A 20,063-nucleotide genomic window follows, 5' to 3' on the forward strand; every position below is an offset into this window, starting at 1 on the left:
TGTTACTTGCACTTAATCTAACACTATGAAACCATCAAATGACCAACTTTTATTAGTAAAACTGAAGAAATGTACATCTTATGATGTATCTCTTCTTCGCCACTTCCCACTTGATAGTAAATATAAAATCTTGAAAGCACAGACCACCAGACTAAATGATGACTTCTATCTCACTGTTACAAGACTACAATGGACAACAAAGATTTTGCTTCCTGTGTACTCTCGGGTGTATCTTATGGATTTTGGGCTGCTGATCACGTAGATTACCATGAAATTTCCCTATCATGCACCATTTGTGTTTTTTAAAAAATCTCCTTTATTTGTTATGTCAATTCTTAATTCATGTCAATTAAAATGTTGCCCACAACATAAGCTGAGAAGTTTTCTATCTTACCCAGGCATGCCTAGGCATGCTTTGGCAGGGTGGATGTTGCATGGCAGGGCAGCTTTTTGAAAGGCTATAAATTTCTATAAAGGATTTCGATATTTGAGATAAATATTTCCTTGAATACCAGATGCCAAGATTAAGGAAGGCATTTTTGTTGGTCTGCAAATTAAACAGGTCATCTATGACAGGCAATTTGAAGATCTTCTAGTGGGACTAGAGAAGATCGCATGGAATGCATTCAAGAATGTTGTTGAAAATGTTCTTGTCAGCTACAGAACACCAAACTACATTCAGCTGGTTAACAACATGCTTCAAGCAGACAAAACCATGCAGTGCAACATGTCACTAAAGATTCTTTTTCTGTATTCCCATTTGGACATTCTTCCTGCAAATCTTGGCCCTGTCAGTGATGAACATGCTGAAAGGTTTCACCAGAACATTGTGGTCTAGAGAAATAGTATCGGGGCAACTGGAATCCATCAGTGCTGGCTGATTATTGTTGGACATTTACTCAGACACTGAGTACAAATGAACATCATCAACAAAACATTTTAGCTGAGTTGAACTATTGCAAAGCGTCAGCACCATTATGCAATTAAATGCATTATATTCAATAAAAGTTAATTTCTTGTTTCTCCAAATTCCTACTTGATACAAGTAGTCTGAAATTATATTTGAGTTCAGCTTCAAGCAGTCTATCATAAACAAAAAATATTTTGAGGAAGCAGCACCACTGAGAAAATTTGTTGCTATTGAACAGTCCCCTAGTATGATAAGATGAGCCTTACTGTTTGCGTGCACTGCAATTTTTCTTTCATTATAACACTACATTCTGCATTCTTTTATTGTTTTCCTTTGTACTGTCATGATTTAATATTGTGAAATAATCTGTATAGATGACAAACAAAAAGTTTTCACTGGACCTCGGTACTCATGGTAATAATAAACCAAGTTACAAATTATATGGTGATGCAAGAACAAAATAAATCTGCTTACTTTTAATGAAACATTAATTAACAGAATATTGAAACTGATATCCCTATAATTTATTTATGAAGCACACCTAGCTCAATATGAAAATTTAGGTTTTGCACTAGTGAGCTCCCACATGGCTCCTTCAGCAGCTTGTGCTATAAGCAGACATTAAGAGGCACAGTAGTGGAGCTGGTAGAGCTTTTTTCACAGTTCCAATGATCTGACCTCTGGTGCCGTCAGTGTGCAGTTTGCATGTTCTCTCACTGACTGCTAGTTGCTCGCAGATGCACCAGTTTTCTCCCACACCCCACAGACAAACACGGCAGTATATTGACTGGCCTTTTGTTAGTTGCCATTGGTTTGTTGGTGTCTGGGAGTGCAAGGACAATTTAGAGAAAATGCAGTGGGAGATAGGATTGATCTGCAATCTGGCGCAGACTTGATGTGCCAACATGACTTGCTTGTTAACTCTGAAGAAATGTGGAAATATAAGAAACATTTCTGGTCAATGCAAGAATGATGGGATCAAACTGCATTTTGCCAGAGTTTGTTTTTTTTGCATCATTATTCAGGAATTGACAAATGGCCATGTAAAAAATAAATATTTCCAGAACAAGAATCCAAGCAGAAATGAGCAACTACTGCCAACAAACCTGGTGAATAAACTGATGGTTGAATGGTTTATGCAGTTCCCAAGGGAACTGTATTCCCTCAGCTGTCTTCAGCTTCCTTCACTAAGTACAATCAAAATTATTTTCTGCCTGGCCCTTTCACAGAGGCAACTGATGCTGGAATTAAAGTTAAATCATCCCCAGGGCCTGAAGAAGCAGCAGCAGCTGAGAATATGAGGCCTTGTTACACTAATTTATTTTAATTGAATGACCTGACCAGTTAGCTTGATGTGGTCACTAGACAGGATATTAATGTTTCTGAAAGAGAGAAATCATGCAAAACTGCTGTTTAAATATGTTTCATGTCACTTACACAAAAAAACTATCAAGGAATTTTTATATTTCTTTCTTGATAACAGTCAATTAATCATTTTTAGAATTAGTGCAGATAACAAGCATGTTGGATTTAAAAAGAAAGATTCAGTGCATGTATTTATTTCCTGGAGGCTCTGGAGCAGCTTAGTTTCACCATCTCAGGCAGAGAGCGGTGTTCATAGAGAGGTGGAAGGTGAGCTGTTAGGTACCTGCTGCACAAATCTCAGAAACTACAGACAAGTCTTCCAAAAAACTTATTTTTTTTTTAGAGATACAGCACGATAACAGGCTCTGTTTGGCCTACAAACCCACAAGGCCCAATTACACCCGTGTGACCCGTACATCTTTGGAATGTGGGAGGAAACACACGCAGTCATGGGGAGGACAAACTCCTTACAGATAGCGATGGAATTGAAGCCAGGCGCTGTTGCTGTGATGGTATTAGACTATCCATACGCCACAGTGCCGTCCACTGTTGAATAAACAAGGTAAATATCCTCAACGTCACCATCCCTCCTCTCTCCTGTTCAGCCTGGCTTGAATTCCTCCACAAAATGCTGGAGGAACTCAGCAGGCCACGCAACATCTGTGGAAAAACGTACAGTTGACGTTTTGGGCTGAGACCCTTCAGCGGGACCTGCCTTGGCTTAATGGAATTGCTCTGGGAGATGACAGACATGATAGGCTGAACTGCCTGCTCCCATATTATACTAAAAGATGAAATATAGTTTAGGGTTGATATCATCTCCCTCAAATATTACCCTGAGCAACTAAGGAACTACAACGAAGTTAGTACCTGCTTTCTCGTAACAAGTTGAGAATGTCATGTCTGAAGGTATCTCTGTTCTTCTCCAAAATCCCCTTTACGTGATATAAAACCTTGGCAAGGAAAAAGTAAGAGCATAAATGAAATACAAGAGGAGACATTGATAAAACAATGCTGGTGAGAGTCCTTCACAGCATTATCAGTTGTCGCAGTAAGAAGTGTTGTTAGGGATAGTGTTGAAAAGTGAGTAACTACCTCTCCAGCATAGTGCTTCACTCCAAAGTAATGGTCAATCACTCTGGGCTTCACGTAACATGGATTGCTCTGGTAAGAGGATATAATGTAGATTGTTAGTAAAACAAGTTAATATCTTTCGGATGATTCTGTCAGGAGTTTGTTTTGGGCTTATTCCCATACCAGGCCAAAGAGACTAACATACTACACTGAAGAACTAATTTAAATAAACCTATTTCTGTGGTGCACATATTAGCTAATGAAATGCATCAACAAATGAAGACTTAGATGGCTTATTTTACACTATTTACCTACAATGGAAGAATCAGTAGTTTACATCCACCATCTGACAGGCTTCATTCAAACAACAGGAAGGCAAGAGTTTGAAATGCTTTGTTGTTTAATTGTGTTGGTCTTTTCGTAAATGATGAAAACTGGTAAGTTTCTAGTCACAGGTCAAAGTTCCTAAAGGCAACCAGAACCACAAAGCAAAGCTCCTGCCCCTTCTTCTACAGACACTAAAACTCTGAACTTCACATAGTTCAGGCTCATACTGGCAATAGAAACCAGCCCAAATGATGGATCGCGGTGGAAGGGGGAGTTGGCTACAGAAAAACTAACACACTCAAAAATTAATAGCAACAATTCAGTCACATATAGTCCATAAGATCATAAGATATAGGAGCAGGCCATTTGGCCCATCAAATCTGTTCCGTCATTCAATCATAGGCTGATCCAACTCTTCCAGTCATCCTCACTCGCTTGCCTACTCCCCATGCTCTTTGATACCCTGGCTAATCAAGAACCTATCTATCTCTGCCTTAAATATACCCAATGACTTGGCCTCCACAGCCGCTCATGGCCACAAATTCCACAGATTAACCACCCTCTGACTAAAGTAATTTCTCTGCATCTCTGTTCTAAATGGACATCCTTCAATCCTGAAGTTGTACCCTCTGTTCCTAGACTCCCCTACCATGGGAAATAACTTTGCCACATCTAACCTGTTCAGGCCTTTTAACATTCGGAATATTTCTATGAGATTTTCCCCTCATTCTCCTGAACTCCAGGGAATACAGCCCAAGAGCTGTCAGATGTTCCTCATATGGTAACCCTTTCATTCCTGGAATCATTCTCAGCTGCCTGTCTTTTCACTCTAAGCAGGTTTATTAATGGGATCAATATCAAGGAACTCACTGACAGCAGAGAACTGCCCACAAAGCTTACCGAATGCTGATTGTGCAGCTTCTCCAGTAGTGTACTATCAGTGCCCTTTGGAAAATGGCTCTCCTCATTGATAAGGGCCAGAATGCCCATTTTCTGGAAGAAAAAGCATTAACGTTAGGACGTCTCAGCAAAATAAAATTCACATTTTAGAACTGACACTCTAACAGAGAGCTTCTGGTTCAAATGTTAAACAATTGGACAGATACCTTTCGTGACTGTTAATCCATCAGAAAAGCAACACATGAAAATTAAGATTAGTGATGGAAAGGTTGCCTCTATTTCAACAGTTGTATTTCCAAACAGTTTTTGTTCAAGCAAACAATAGTTTTATTTTAAACATCCCTTCCTTCCCTACCCGTGGATAAGCGTGAGGATTTCATGACTCAAGGAAAAAAATCTTGTATTTTCCAAAATGCACTGGAGCTCAATTGCCACAAAAATTGAGTAAAAGCTTAAAATACTCCAAGCATGAAAATAAAAGGATGAAAAATAATAGGCCAGATTTCCAAGTTGCTGTAAGCTTACTCTTGCAAGCAAGGCTGTGTGATACACACCAAGAGCCTTCTGAACTGTTCGGAACTGTGGTCCAACTGGAAAACTCTAACAACCGTAAGGATCAGTGCTGAGACTATAAATGTTTTAGCCTAAATGACTCAGATGAAGGAAACAAATACTCTGTAGCCAGACCTACTGTGGAGGCAAGTTACAAAGAGATGATGGCAGGTTAAGTGTATGTTGGAGAGTAATGAAGGCAAACATGGTGTCATTGACTTGAGATGAAAAACCAAAACTTTACTTAATTGTAAATAAACTTTGTACAGCTGCTGCAAAAGAAAAAAATTCCTTCAATTTAAACCAGTATTAATAAATCTGATCCTGATTCTGACAGGAACTTGACTACCCTCACAAACATAACACAAAGTGAGTGGTAATTGCAAACCCAAAAATTACAGACACTGGGAATCAGAAATAAAAGCGGAAGGTGCTGAAAGCTCTCGGCAGGTCAGGTAGCATCTGTGGAAAAAGACACAGAGTTCGTACCACAGGTTTGAAGCGGGGGGGTTAGGAGTGGAGATGGGGTGGGGAGGGAAGCGGGGGGGGAAGAGACGGAGACTGGGGGGGAGAGACAGAGACGGGGGGAAGAGACAGAGATGGGGGAAGAGACGGAGACGGAGGTAGAGACGGAGATGGGGGCGGAAGAAACAGAGACAGAGGAGAGGGGAAGAAGCGGAGACGGGGTGGGGGAAGAGGCGGAGACGGGGTGGGGAAGAGGCGGAGACGGGGTGGGGAAGAGGCGGAGACTGGGTGGGGGAAGAGGCGGAGACGGGGGAAGAGGCGGAGATGGGGGGGAAGAAGCGGAGACGGGGGGAAGAAGTGGAGACGGGGGGAAGAAACGGAGACGGGGGAAGAAGCGGAGATGGGGGGAAGAAGTGGAGACAGGGGGGGAAGAAGCGGAGACGGGAGAGGGAAGAAGCAGAGATGGGGGAGGGGGGTAAGAAACTGAGGCAGGGACCAAACAATGGGATATGTATTTCCAAATTTTATATTCAGAACCACTGATCAGAAAGCACACTCACAACCACAGGTCAAAAATATACTTTAATATCACAAAATACAAATTGCAGAGTTGGAATTTGTCAATACACTGCCAAAAGAGCGGTCTGCAGAACATCTGGCTCCAATTTAGTCAGCTGAGAGTCTCCAGATGCTGTGTAATAATGGATTAATGCATTACTGATTAATGATCCAAACAATTCATTCTTGCAATAGTTGTGAATTTATTGTTCAATTGAATTTGTTGCCAGAATTGTGAAATTAATTATTCCTACTTTCTGAACTCCTTTTCCCACCCCCACCAAATGCTCCAAATTGCTAACATCAATGCTACATGCAGTTTAAAGATATTTAGGATGATTATTAGTCATAACAGTACTTTGCATGCCAACTAGAACAGAATGCAGTAACATTTCTTTGCTGCTTTTTGGTGACAGAGCACAACACTGCAGGCAATTAAACCATGTGGTCTCACCTATCCTAGGTCTGTTGATTGTAATGAATAGCCAGATACATGACCATACAAACCCAGAATCTTTAAGTAATGCAACAGCATCACTTGAAATGGCCAGAACAGGCACCAGTCAAAGGCTTTGGGCTACTGTCAATCTGATCGTGACTCTGAAGGATCTTTGAGAAGGCAACACTAGAAACACAGACCACGTCAGTCATGCAAGATGTGACTGTCTCAAGCAAAGGGAGGTGATTATACAAACTGCAGGGTTCATTGCTAGTCAACATTGTCAAGTAGAATTCAAAGAAATTGAGGATGAAAAGTATATATTTACTGAAAAGATGTTTTAAAAAAGGTTTCAAACAGGAGGTTGCAGAACCATTTTTGTTCACAGCCAAGTTTAACATTGCAAGTTTCAATGGTGGAGAATGAAACTACATTTAGGCATGGCCATTCAAGATTTTTGACACTTTTGTTCTTAAGCAGTTCCTTATGATCAAGGATAATCTGCTTCTGCTCTAGCTTTCTGGGTTTTGAGGTGGCTGAAGAAGCCAAGGCAAGGATCAAAAAGTCTTTCACAGATGGCCAACAGGTCAGGTGAGTAACATTGGAATGGTGCACTATTTCTGCTGCTTCCCCAGGGCTTCTGTGTGCTTTCAATGGATGAATGAGGTCATCAACGACATCCCAATTCCTCACACTTCACTTTGTGGGATAATGGACCAGAAACAGGCAAATGGGACAAGCTTAGATGGGCATCTTGGCCGGCATGGATAAGATGGGCCAAATGGCCTGTTTCTATGCTGTATTATGCTATGACTCCAGGTGGCAGTACCATACTATACAAGTGGGAGGCTGACTGCAGAATGCATGTCAAAAAATGCACTGCAGTTGCTTGCCTAGGTTTCTTCAACAACACCTTCCATCAAAAAGGACGATAGCAACAGGTGCATAGAGAGTCACCACCACCTAGTTGTACTGATGTGTGAGTTCCCCTCAGATATTACTGATGTGGAAATTATATCACCCAGTCTACGTTCTGGAATCCCCTCCCTAAGCATTCTGGGAACACCTTCACCTAAAGAATTGCAGAGATTCAACACACAGCTAATCCTTAAAATTTAAATCTTAATTTCATATTTCCTGCATTCTTGACATTTTGCTGTTGTATGGTGGATGTCAAACCAGGCAAATCTTTAAAAATAATTAAAGATCAATGAAAACATAAAAGTTAAAATTTTAATCATATAAACATTCAAAAGTGCATGAAATCCATTTAAAGCACTAAAGGAAAACAATTAATTCAAATAAATATGAATGAACAAATTGTTAGTCTTCCCCCTTGAAGCTGTTAGATGAATGGATGCTGTGTCCATGCCCACAGGTCTGAACTGGTTCTGGTTCAGTCAGCAGACAACCCTGGGTGACCACCGAGGAAATCACCAAACTCTTGCTCTGTCACAGGCTTAATGAGCTCACCTTCGGAGCACAAGTGGAAATCTCCACAGAGAGAGAACGGTCAGCAAATTCAGGAAATCCTTGTTAGTGCTCGAGTTCTGAATATTCTCACTTTGTGTGAAATAGGTTGGCATTGACCTGATAACCAAATCCCAGCTTAATGGATTAAAAATTAAATACTACATACAATCCAGTGAAATTCCACTACAAGACCAATGTCACACCGAGTGACTTAAATGCATATAGGACTGCTACTTAAGTGTAGACATTACCTTTTCAATGAGATCCAGACACTCCCCATTATCTATCCAATCGATGTTTTCCCAGATTATTCCATCTCTAACGAAAAAGAAATTGTGTTCAATGAAGCAAGCACTTTTAGAATCAAATTCCTCTTTATGGCTGGTATTATTCTGAAACCCAGGTACACTTTTATTTTGTAAAAAGTGAAGCAAAGTTAATATTTTAGATCAAAAACCTATCGTCAAATGTAGGATCTTTCCTTGACCTGAAACATTACCGTAGATTTCGCACTACAGAGCACACCTGATTAAAAGCCGCAGGCTCTAATTTTAGAAAGAAAATCAATTTTGTACTTGTACAAGCCGCACCGGATTTTAGGCCGCACCGGATTTTAGGCCACAGGTGTCCCACGTTGTAATATGAGATATTTACACAGAAAGATATTACACGTGAGGATTTTTTAACTTTTAATTAAATCCATATGGTAACATAAACAAATACATATTGCAAATGCTTTTTTTCGAACCGTGCCTGTAACACGGCTACTTTTAAATATACATACGTATCGGTAACACACAAATTACGTTGCGTATACATTCCAATATCTCCTAACGACTGGTAAAAAAAGTATATATACTGCAGCCTACCAGGAAAAGTTATTGATCGCCTTTAACTTAAAAGCAGCGTTTCACGCTCGCCTAATGCCCCCACCTTCCCGTTTATCGCAAACCGGTGTTTCCCACAAGACGCGGCGAAACCGGATGTGACGTCATAGTATCCCGGGATGTAGTACTTCTAACTTTAACTAGAAAATACTAACAAATGAATTACTAAGCGAAAATATTATAAACTAAATAACTGCCATAAAGGCAGCACAATGCTTTTCTTCGAGTGTTTTCCATGTTGATGAGGGTGAGTACAAATGACTGATTTACAATAATTTAATTGTGAAAGTGCGCTTGATTTATCGTACAATTTCATTGGACCTCTGTGAACTACTCATCAATTTTATTGGTCTACTGTTACGAGGCAAAATGTTTTTGGCGGCATGAAAAAAAATCATGCATTAGCCGCACCGTAGTAAAAGCCGCAGTGTTCAAAGCTGTTCAAAATGTGGGAAAAAAGTAGCGGCTTATAATCCGACATCTACGGTAATTGTTTCTCTTTGCACAGATGACACCCAATAAGTTTCCAGCATTTTCTGGTTTTACTTCAGAGTTTTGGCATCTGAAGGTTTTTGATTTAACATACAATCGAATTCTATATGAAACAATTTAAAATTAGCAATTCGACTCAGGGACTGCTGACCAATGCAAACCATTGAATGAAGCACAAATCCACTCATTATCTTGAATTATTTATTTTTGAAAGTGTAACCAACTATAGCTCCCTTACCTGCTGTATTCCAACTGTTCCAAGGAAAATATGTGCTTGTTAAAGTATTCCTGAAGTTTTTCATTTGCATAATTGATATTGAATTGTTCAAACCGATTTATCTGTTGATGAAAGACATGTTTGAATGCAAATTAAAGAGAGAAGGAATGTAGTGGAGAACCACAGGCCAGTAAAACAGGGGAGAAGAAAGAAGAAAATGAAGGAAAATAGCAAAAGAATTTTGTTGCAATGACATTGTAAATAAAAATATTTTTTCTAATTCCTATACCTCAAAGTTTTCAAATCCAAATATGTCAAGGATTCCCACTGATTTGTAGTCCTCTTTTCCTCTTACTCTGCTGTTGATCTTCCGGATGATCCATGTAAAACACTGGGAGTAAAGTGCCATGGCCATAGAATCTCTGGAATCCACTGCCTGCAAAGTGCATAACATCATTTAAATTACATTTTACTGTCTCCTGCCACTCAGATTTAAATCCCATCCCAGATCATCAAGCTGAAATACATATTCTCTTTCTATCTCTACATATGCTATCTGCTTACGACTAAATGCATATCAAATATATTGATTATTTCCATGATTTTGTCTTCTGATTTCTGATTCCCAGCGTGCTGCATTTGGCTTTAGGATTGTTTAATAAATTTGATAAAAACATATTAGGGTTTATTAGCATATTTCTGAAAATTTGGGGTGGCAGGGTGGAGATGCATCCCTACCAACGGAGGTCAAGGCATTCCTTCCCTCTACTAGCCTGCAGGTCACCCTGGTGCAAGGTGTAGTACCTTCTTAGCCCCCCGATCAGGGTCACGGGAAGCCGTGGGAGCAGCTAGTGCAGATCACAAGTGCCAGACAGACGATCTCTGTAGAGTATTGATAATGACTGGGATCACCCGGCTTGTGAAGACACTGCCCAGAAGAAGGCAACGGCAAACCACTGCCGGGACCACGACTGCTAATGTCATACGATGTGGCACACGATGATGATAATGATGCAAATTTATGCATGTACAAACGTACAAGATGTGCCATTAAATTCATTACAATGCTTTACCTCCATCCTAGCTTTCAATTGCAAGATTAAATATTAAAATCAAAGAACAAATTGCTGGAGGAACTACGAGACAAGTAGCATCTATAGCGGAAGGTGGTCGAGGCCCTTCACGATGTAGACTTAAAACATTGACTGTCAATTTCCCACTGCAGATGCTGTTTAATCCACTGGGTTCTCCAGCAATTTAGTTTTTGCTCCAAATTCCAGCATTTGCTGTCTCTCGTGTTCCATTTAACTATTGAGTACATTGAGCAGAAATGTCGCAATCACGTTCTTAAAATTAAATGCGTTTTGTGTTTAACAAATAACACATTTTAATTGTTTTTTGTAAAATATCTATTTTAATGTGCATCATATGGCCATTAAACAGTTAAACTCTGCCTCTTTGAGGGCCATGAAATGATGGGAAAATAGTAAAGAAGTGCTTGCAGCACAATCTGTAACACAAATGCCCAAAAAAACCCAGCACCTGCATGTGATTGTTGTGTAACCACAGGATAAGGTATCAGTTATTTAATACTGAGAATGACAGGAAATCTTTCAGAGCGTAATTCTCTCCATCAGAAAGCTGTAGATATCAAGGGCTATGGGGAGAAGAAAGAGGTCAGATCAGCCACAGCACACTAGTGTAGTTGTTTACAGTTCAGGCGACCAGGGTTCAATCTCCACTGCTGCCTGTAGGGAGTTTGTAAGTTCTTCCTGTGACCACGTGGGTTTCCTCTGGGTGCTCCAGTTCTCTCCCGCAGTCTAAAGACATATCAGTTGGTAGGTTAATTGGTCATTGTAAATTGTCCCATGATTAGGCTGGGGTTAAATTGTGGGCAATATGGCTTGAGGGGCCAGAAGGGCCTATTCCACACTGTATCTCTAAACAAATAAAATATAAGGAATGGCAAAACAGATCTCAGGACCAACTGACACCTTAATAGTGACCATTTCCCATTGACACTTTAATCTCCAAAAGAAGAAACAGAAAATATAAAGAATGGCAGAGCAGGCCTCGTGACCATTTCCCAACTGACACCTTAATCTCCAACAGCACAACCAGAAAAGAAGAACTAAAATTGTTCTAAGAAATTTGCAGTTTTTCTAGAGTGGATGTCTGACTTAACTAAATTGTTAAGTAGCAACACTAACAGGGTTAATTGTTTTTTGTAAGTTAGTAATGAATCTTTGTTATAAATATCATCTCAATATTAAAATCAGCTTTCTTGGTGTGTTTTTGTTAAAACAGCAGATGTATTTTGAAATTCAGTGGGAAGAGTCTATTGCTGGACCCTACTTTCTTGACTACTGCTTACTTTGGTTAGCTACTAAAATCAAGTCAAACACAGATTGTACAAGATTAGAGCACAATTAGAGCAAAAAAAAGTACATTGATATGCAGTGATCACAGTGTTGTTATGCTGAGATAATGATTAGGGTGGTGCACTTTTCTTGAACCTGGTTTTGTGAGACGTCAGGCTTTTGTACCTCCTGTCTGATAGCATGGCCTGGATGGTATGGATCTTTGACAATAGATGCTGCCTTCGAAATATTAATGTTTCAGACCATAACTGAACAAATCTCTGTAATTGAAAACATTAAATATCATTCATGGGTGCTGCTTAACCTGGTTGGTACTTCCAGAATTCCCAGTTCTACAGCAGATTTTAGTTTGAATTTTATCTTTTAAATTGTAACTGCTGCTCTCAAAGACTTCCTCCAGGGTAATAAACTGTTGGAGGATTCTCAGGTGTGAATTTGGGTACTTCACTAAAAAAAAACTTCCACCAAGTTATGGGACTTTAAATCAGTTGTAGTTTTCCAGTGATTCTGAGGTTTTATAGCTAACACCAGCACGGTTGGTGCTGGGGCCTATAGCTTCCAATCTGAACCTAATTATTGAAGCAGTTTGTGAGCAGAACTTCAACACTTACCTGCTCCACTGTCAGAGGTGTGCTGATCTCCTCACCTCGGAGAATCATGGATCGATGTGTTAACACCTCTGCTAGCTGCAGGGAGTCCAACCCAAGCAGCTCTGCCGTGTTCCCCAGTGCTAATAAAAGAGAATTAAAGATCTGAACAGTCACCTTGCTGGACTTATAACTGACCAGAGTATACTAACACTCTGAGGAAAAAGGATAGTCAATACTTTGGATTAAGATTTTTCATCCATTCCCCCCACCTACCCCAACCAACCCCCTCCCAAAATACTGCCTGACCCATTGAGTTCCTCCAGCAGTTTCTGCTCTAGATTCTAGCAACCTCTGTCTCTATATAATATATAATTTGGCAAGCTCAGATTTGGAATTTAAGAAATTGAAGTATGATAAAATTGTGGCTGATGCTAAGCCTCATTTCCCTGCACTTACCCTGGCCCATTCAGTGTGAATCTGTGGCCCTTACTCAAAGCTGAATCTCACACTGCCCTGCTATGTGTCTTTAAGGAAACCTTTCTGGCTGTGGGCATCCTGGACATTAGTTATATTCAGCATGGCACCAGGGGCCCTCATGGTGCTGAAAGGTCACAGATCACCTGTCACATGTGCGGACGCAGTTCCCTTGGGCTACGCCATCTACCAAAGATCTCAGACTTTCGAAATGCTCCAATATCCCACATACTCAGCAACATTCACAAATACACAAGTACTGTAACTTAATTTTCTTCCCTACATTTTGAAATATACATTGAAATGATGAGATCCCTAGTGTTAGAGCAGGTGAACATCAGTGAGTCTGTATCTCTGTTACTGAACTCTGTGGCAGTGTGAATCAACAGGTGCTGGAACTTGTCAACCGGTCTGGGCTTTTGTATCCAATTACAAAATTCCAAAACTTCACTACACTTACAGAGATAAAGGCCTTTACTTATCAGCAAGCTTTGGCAAGATCTACTGAAGTATTACCAGCCTGTGCATCATGCATTAATCTTCTGCATGAGTGAGAATTATAATACCATTCTGGAAGATATGCTAATTCCCCATACACGTATACCACAGGTCACAAATCTCTGACCTCTCTACGGTCGCTAAATAATGAGTTTGACCATAGCAATAGGAGCAGGATTCAAGGTTCAAGTACATCTATTATTAAAGAATGTATAAATTATACACCTTGAGATTTTCTTTGCTTACAGGCAGTCACAAAGCAAAAATCCTGAAGAAGCCAATTAAAAAAGACTATAAGAGAGAAAAAAAAGCACACACATCATGCAAATGAAACATTCTGAACTAAACAGAGTCCTTAGATCTGCTCCCTGGAGCAGCCCGAGTAGGCCCAAGCCTAGTCATATTAACCATCTTGGCCCACCGAGTTGGCTCCGCCATTCCATCATGGCTGATTTATTATCCCTCTCAATCCCATTCTCCCACCTTCTCCCTGTAACTTTTGACACCCTTTCTAATCAAGAACCTATCAACTTCTGCTCTAAGTATTCCCACAGCCACCTGTGGCTATGAATTCCACAAATTCACCAACTTCTGGCTAAAGAAATTCCTCCTTGTCTCCATTCTAAAGAGATGTCCTTGTATTTTGAGGTGGTGCAATCTGGTCCTAGATTTCCCCACTATTGGAAACATCCTCTCCACATCCACTCAATCTAGGTCTTTCAATATTTAATGAGATCTAATATTCAATGTTACTCTGCTATTTAAGAAGGGTGGGAGGCAGCAGAAAGGAAACTATAGACCTGTTAGCCTGACATCAGTGGTTGGGAAGTTGTTGGGATCAATTGTTGGGGATGAGATTAGAGTACCTGGGAGGCACATGACAAGATAGGCCAAAGCCAGCATGGTTTCCTGAAAATCCTGCCTGACTAACCTACTGTAATTTTTTGAGGAAATTACAAGCAGGGTAGACAAAGGAGATGTAGTAGATGTGGTGCACTTGGATGTTCAGAAGGCCTTTCACAAGGTGCCGCACCTCAGGCTGCTTAGCAAGATAACAGCCCATGGAATTACAGGCATGGGTTACTAGCAAGGGTGGAGCATTGACTGGTCGGCAGAAAACAGAGAGTGGAAATAAAGGGATCCTATTCTGCCTGGCTGCCAGTGGAGTTCCATTGGGGTCGGTGTTGGGACCGCTGCTTTTTACAATGTATGCCAATGACTTGGACTATAGGATTAATGGATTTGTGGCTAAGTTTGCCGAAAATACAAAGATAGGTGGAGGAGTGGGTAGTGTTGAGGAAACAGAGAGCCTGCAGAGAGACTTAGATAGTTTAGGGAAATGGGCAAAGAAGTGGCAAATGAAATACAATGTTGGAAAGTGCATGGTCATGCACTTTGGTGGAAGAAATAAATGGGCAGACTATTATTTAGATAAGGAGAGAATTCAAAACACAGAGATGCAAAGGCACTTGGGAGTCCTTGTGCCGGATGCCCTGAAGGTTAACCTCCAGGTTGAGTCGGTGGTGAAGAAGGTGAATGCAATGTTGGCATTCATTTCTAGAGGTATAGAATATAAGAGCAGGGATGTGATGTTGAGGCTCTATAAATCACTCATGAGATCACACGGAGTATAGCGTGCAGTTTTGGGCTCCTTATTTTAGAAAGGATATACCAACATTGGAGAGGGTTCAGAGAAGATTCATGAGAATGATTCCAGGAATGAAAGGGTTACTGTATGAGGAACGTCTGGCAGCTCTTGGGCTGTATTCCCTGGAGTTCAGGAGAATGAGGGGGGATCTCACAGAAACATTCCGAATGTTAAAAGGCCTGAACAGATTAAATATAGCAAAGTTATTTTCCATGGTAAGGGGTCTATGACAAGAGGGCACGACTTCAGGATTGAAGGATGTCAATTTAGAACAGAGATGCAAAGAAATTACTTCAGTCAGAGGGTGGTAAATCTGTGGAATTTGTTGCCATGAAAGTCTGTGGAGGCTAAGTCATTGGGTGTATTTAAGGCAGAGATAGATAGGTTCTTGATTAGCCAGGGCATCAAAGGGTATGGGGAGAAGGCAGGAGAGTGGGGATGACTGGAAGAATTGGATCTGCCCATGATTAAATGACAGAGCAGACTTGATGGGCCAAATGGCCTACATCTGCTCCTATATCTTATGGTCTTATCCCTCCCCCCGACCATTCTTCTAAACTTAGGAGACTCACGGAATGGATTTGCCAGCTGCAACGGGGCTGCAGACATCTTCTGCCACATAAGAACTCAATTCGCAGCCTCATTTTGGACTTCTAAACTGTTTGGATTATGAACAGTTCTCAGGAATGGAATCCTGTTGTAACCCAGGGAGTTTATGGCAAAATTAAATGAAATTAAATTTAATTCAAGTTTAATTGTCATTCAACTATACATGAATACAGCCAAACTAGGCAGCATTACTTCGGGGCCAAGGTGTAAAACACAGTGGCAACAGTCACAGATAGCACAAATCACACATACCTCATACGAGATAGGAAATACATGCCAGATATCATAAAATACAGCCACACTGAGTCCTGAGAATTGTTCATAAATATGTCCGGGAGCTTTTATAAGCCATCTATGCTTCTGAAATATTTGCAATACCATCACTACAGTTAATCACTGACAGTTCTCTCAGTGGCAGAATTCTTGCTACACATTAAAACATACCTGTTTTTGAGGAAACTTGAGCTCCTCCAGCAATTGCAAATTGAATATTGCCAAGATGTAGGACACCAGCGAGGAGCTTTAGCACTTCCCAAATCTCCTCAGTTTTGAACTTCATGACTTTCATAGCAGCCTGGAGTGATGAGCAGAGGGAGATGTAATTCAGAGAAATTCAAAAGTTACTGCACATTTTAAACATTAGGGATGATGCTCATTCCATTTTCTACAGTTATTTCAGTTTACATCCTAAACCTTTGCTGCCCATTTCACCAATATAAATATATTCAATGCTATAATGAGGAGAGGTGTATATTAATATATTTTAAACCAATTCTCAAGTGATAATGACATTGCTACAGCTATGTTTCTTAAGATTTATTAGCTGCACAGGTAAAATTAGGAACTATAGGTTCAAACAATTAAAAGACAAACTTATGAATAACTTATGAACAGAGACAGTTCAAATAAATCTAGAACTGTATACAAAAGGGGGAAACCATTTAAAGGGCACAGAGATAATGTATTTTCCTTTCCTCTGAGTGAATTTTGGAGTTCTAAGGGCAGAGATAGATCAATTTTTGACAAGCAAGGGGGTTAAAGTTAGCCAGCGGTAGGCAGGAATGCTCCACATCCTACTGAATGATAGAGCTTGAAAAAGCTGAGTAGCCTATTCCTGCTCCCCTTTCATATAACTGGAAATGAAAAAGCATCTTGCCCACAGTGGTGGATCTCTACTAAAGGCAAAGTACAAAAATTATTTTAAAAATACCTGTGTGGCAAATTTATTCCGGGTTAATGATTTCAGGGATTCAGAATGAGGCTGCTGAGAACTCATTTAGTGAGAACAATTATTTTTATGTATAGAATGTACATAACTTAGGCATTTGTAAGTTGAGGAGGATCTGCATGGGAATTTGCTGATACATTGCACATCACCTTGATATGACAATATTCATTTGTGTATAGATGATTAATATATGAGGAGGAGGCTAGGAATCCATTCAGGTGCAATGAATTTCCACAACATAAAAAGAGAAAAGATTTTACAATTTTCCCTTTTAAAAACGAATGTAAAGTAGAAGACAGAATGCCACATAGATGGATTTGATGTGTGTGAATTGTCGCCACAGCTAATGGCAATGAACACACACTAACACATGTATAAAACTTCTGGCAGCAAGTTTCCAACACCTTACCATGACCTCCTGAAAGGTCTGCTTGTCATCAGTTGTACTATCCATAATACATCCAGACTGTCTCAAGTAATAGTAATTCTCTTGTTCAGATAAATAACACATTTCTGCAGAATGAAAATAAAAATAGTTAAGTGGTGATTAATTCATTCTGGGAGCTCAGCCAATGTTGTGTAGGGACAATTTGCTGTACTTTTCACATTCTTAAAGTCGTGGTGAGTGATGTTCGGATTTAAAAATCTATGATTGTGTACCAATTATGCTGATATCAAGGGAGACAGGGAACAAAACCAGTTTAATTGAAGAATAATACCAAGCTACCCTAAGTGCTTCACAGTTAGTTTACAATGGCCTAGATAATTCTAAGAAAACTCAGCAATTTTTCACTCGACAACCAAACTTTCCCCAAGGCTGGGTTTTTCCACATTTCGGAAGCCTGAACTTGCGAGTATGGCTGAAAACAAGAGATCACTTTGAAGTATTTCCCTTAATTAGAAGCAAAATTAGTGTCTGTAAGGGAAAAGACATGTCTTAGGTAATATTACAATTTAAATTAACCTAGAGTTATTTTAGAGACTTTGAAGTATTAAACATTTGAGGTTTTTACTTTAACTAATTATTAATGTGATTGGGGCATTCAGATACATGCAAAGATTGCATAACTATTGGAGCATGGAGTTCTGATCTATTTCTGGGGTTCCACAAAGGCACATATGCTTCTGAACAATATCTAGTCCTGTCAGGATACTCTAACCCAAAATACAAGCTTTGTTTTTAATTCTTATACTTTTTCCAAAAGGAGAACACTTTACAATTTCAATTAGAGATCTTTGCTCAGCTTACACAGAATTGTACAGTGTTAACCATTTTAAAATCACTGACGGGATAATCCGACTGTCAGCCTGTCTCCTGGACTATAAGGATTTTAAAATTATTTGAATTAAATTATCAACACAAAAATCACCAGTCATAAATCCCTTAGGTAGATAAATTGCTATTGGCTTGTTGTTTGTATTAGAACTAATCTGTCACTGAACTATAACGTATATTTGACAAATTTGCTACAATGTAGATACTTGTGGCTAAAATAAAATCCAGATAAACAGCAGTGGTCTTTACAAATCACCTAGATTGTCAGCCTGGTTCCTCCCCACAAAAATCTGTGCACCACTGGAACTGGTGATCCAGAAACTGGTGGGGAAACTGTCCTCACTGGGTCTCAACACTTCCCTCTACAACTGGATCCTGGACTTAACTGAAAGACCACAGTCAGTCCACGTGGGCAGCAATGCCTCTCATTACGCTGAGTACTGGCGCTCAGCCCGCTGCAGTTCACACTGCTGACGCATGACTGCGTCGCAGAATCCAGCTCAAACCGGGTCACCAAGTTTGTGGATGACACAATAGTGCTTGGCCTCATCAACAATGATGAGACGGAATACAGAGAGGAATTGGAGCGGCTGCTGGACTGAACAACCAAAGTCTGAACGTGGAGAAGACCAAGGAAAATTTTGTGGACTTCAGGAAGGTGCAAAAGAAACATCCCCTTTGGCAAGTACATGGCTGATCCATAGAGTGTAAAGTGCACCAAGTTCCAGGGAGTTCACATCGTGGATGACCTCACCTGGTCCCTTAAAATCTCCTCCCTGAACAAGAAGGCACAGCAGCACCTCCACTTTCTAAGGAGAGTGGCTCCCCCCACCCCTAATCTTAACTGAGTTTACAAGAGCACCATTGAAAGCATCCTGACAAGTTGCATCTCCATCTTGTATGGGAGCAGCTGAGCGTCTGACTGGAAGTCCCTACAAAGGACTGTGACGATCATGGGGGTCTCCTTACCATTCATTGGGAACATTTATCAGGAGTGCTACGTATGCAGGGTCCCTAGTATTATCAAGGATCCCACCCATCCATCAAGCATCCCCTTTGACTTTCTACCATCTGAACTCCCTGCAGCATTGCATTCGACAGTTAATCTGTTCTGTACCTTATGATATTTGATTTATGCATTTTATTTATGCAAAATTCATCTGTAGATTTATCCTTACTTTCAGAAGTTATTGAATTTTAATGTGTTATGTGTACTACTGTGCTTTACACCCTGGTTTGGAGAAAGATTGTCTCATTTGACAGTATACATATATATAGTTAAATGACAAACAGCTTGATTTGACTTGAAATAAGGGCATTTTATGCCAAAATATTCAGCCCCATTCCAACTACATCTCACTCCCCTTCCATCTACTGTGATACTTGCTTTGTTATTAAGACTTGCCTTTAAATATTTGAGAATTTCTTCCCACAGTGCACAAGAGCAGTATTTGCAGAGCGCTGGTTACAAGACTGGTAACAAACCTGTGAACATCAGTAGTCTCCCAGCAGCAGTCTGAGCGTTTTGTTCGAGAAGCTGATTACACAGTTCATTTCTACTCAGTTGGACTTCTCACCCAGTTTAAAAAAGTCGTCCACCCCATGTACACTGCTTCTGCCCGAGCAGGACACCTTTCCCAGCAACATTTTTAGAAATCTGCAAAGGCTGCCATCGGATTTATCACATCAGACCAGCAAAC

At 40.2% G+C, this 20,063-nt stretch overlaps 1 protein-coding gene across 1 annotated transcript in view; it reads right to left on the minus strand.

Moving 5' to 3' along the window:
• The window catches only part of myo10 (myosin X), a 264,144-nt gene that overhangs the window by 56,284 nt on the left and 187,797 nt on the right, over window positions 1-20,063 (minus strand). Inside the window, exons 9-17 of the mRNA XM_073023868.1 lie at window positions 17,497-17,600; window positions 16,304-16,433; window positions 12,652-12,770; window positions 9,949-10,095; window positions 9,681-9,781; window positions 8,315-8,381; window positions 4,577-4,669; window positions 3,371-3,439; window positions 3,146-3,228 (exon numbers count right to left, since the gene is read on the minus strand). Coding sequence (XP_072879969.1) covers window positions 3,146-3,228; window positions 3,371-3,439; window positions 4,577-4,669; window positions 8,315-8,381; window positions 9,681-9,781; window positions 9,949-10,095; window positions 12,652-12,770; window positions 16,304-16,433; window positions 17,497-17,600 — 913 coding nt within the window. The remainder of the gene's footprint in view (window positions 1-3,145; window positions 3,229-3,370; window positions 3,440-4,576; window positions 4,670-8,314; window positions 8,382-9,680; window positions 9,782-9,948; window positions 10,096-12,651; window positions 12,771-16,303; window positions 16,434-17,496; window positions 17,601-20,063) is intronic.

Source organism: Hemitrygon akajei, chromosome 20, assembly GCF_048418815.1.
Source record: "Hemitrygon akajei chromosome 20, sHemAka1.3, whole genome shotgun sequence".
Classification (NCBI taxonomy): Eukaryota; Metazoa; Chordata; class Chondrichthyes; order Myliobatiformes; family Dasyatidae; genus Hemitrygon; species Hemitrygon akajei.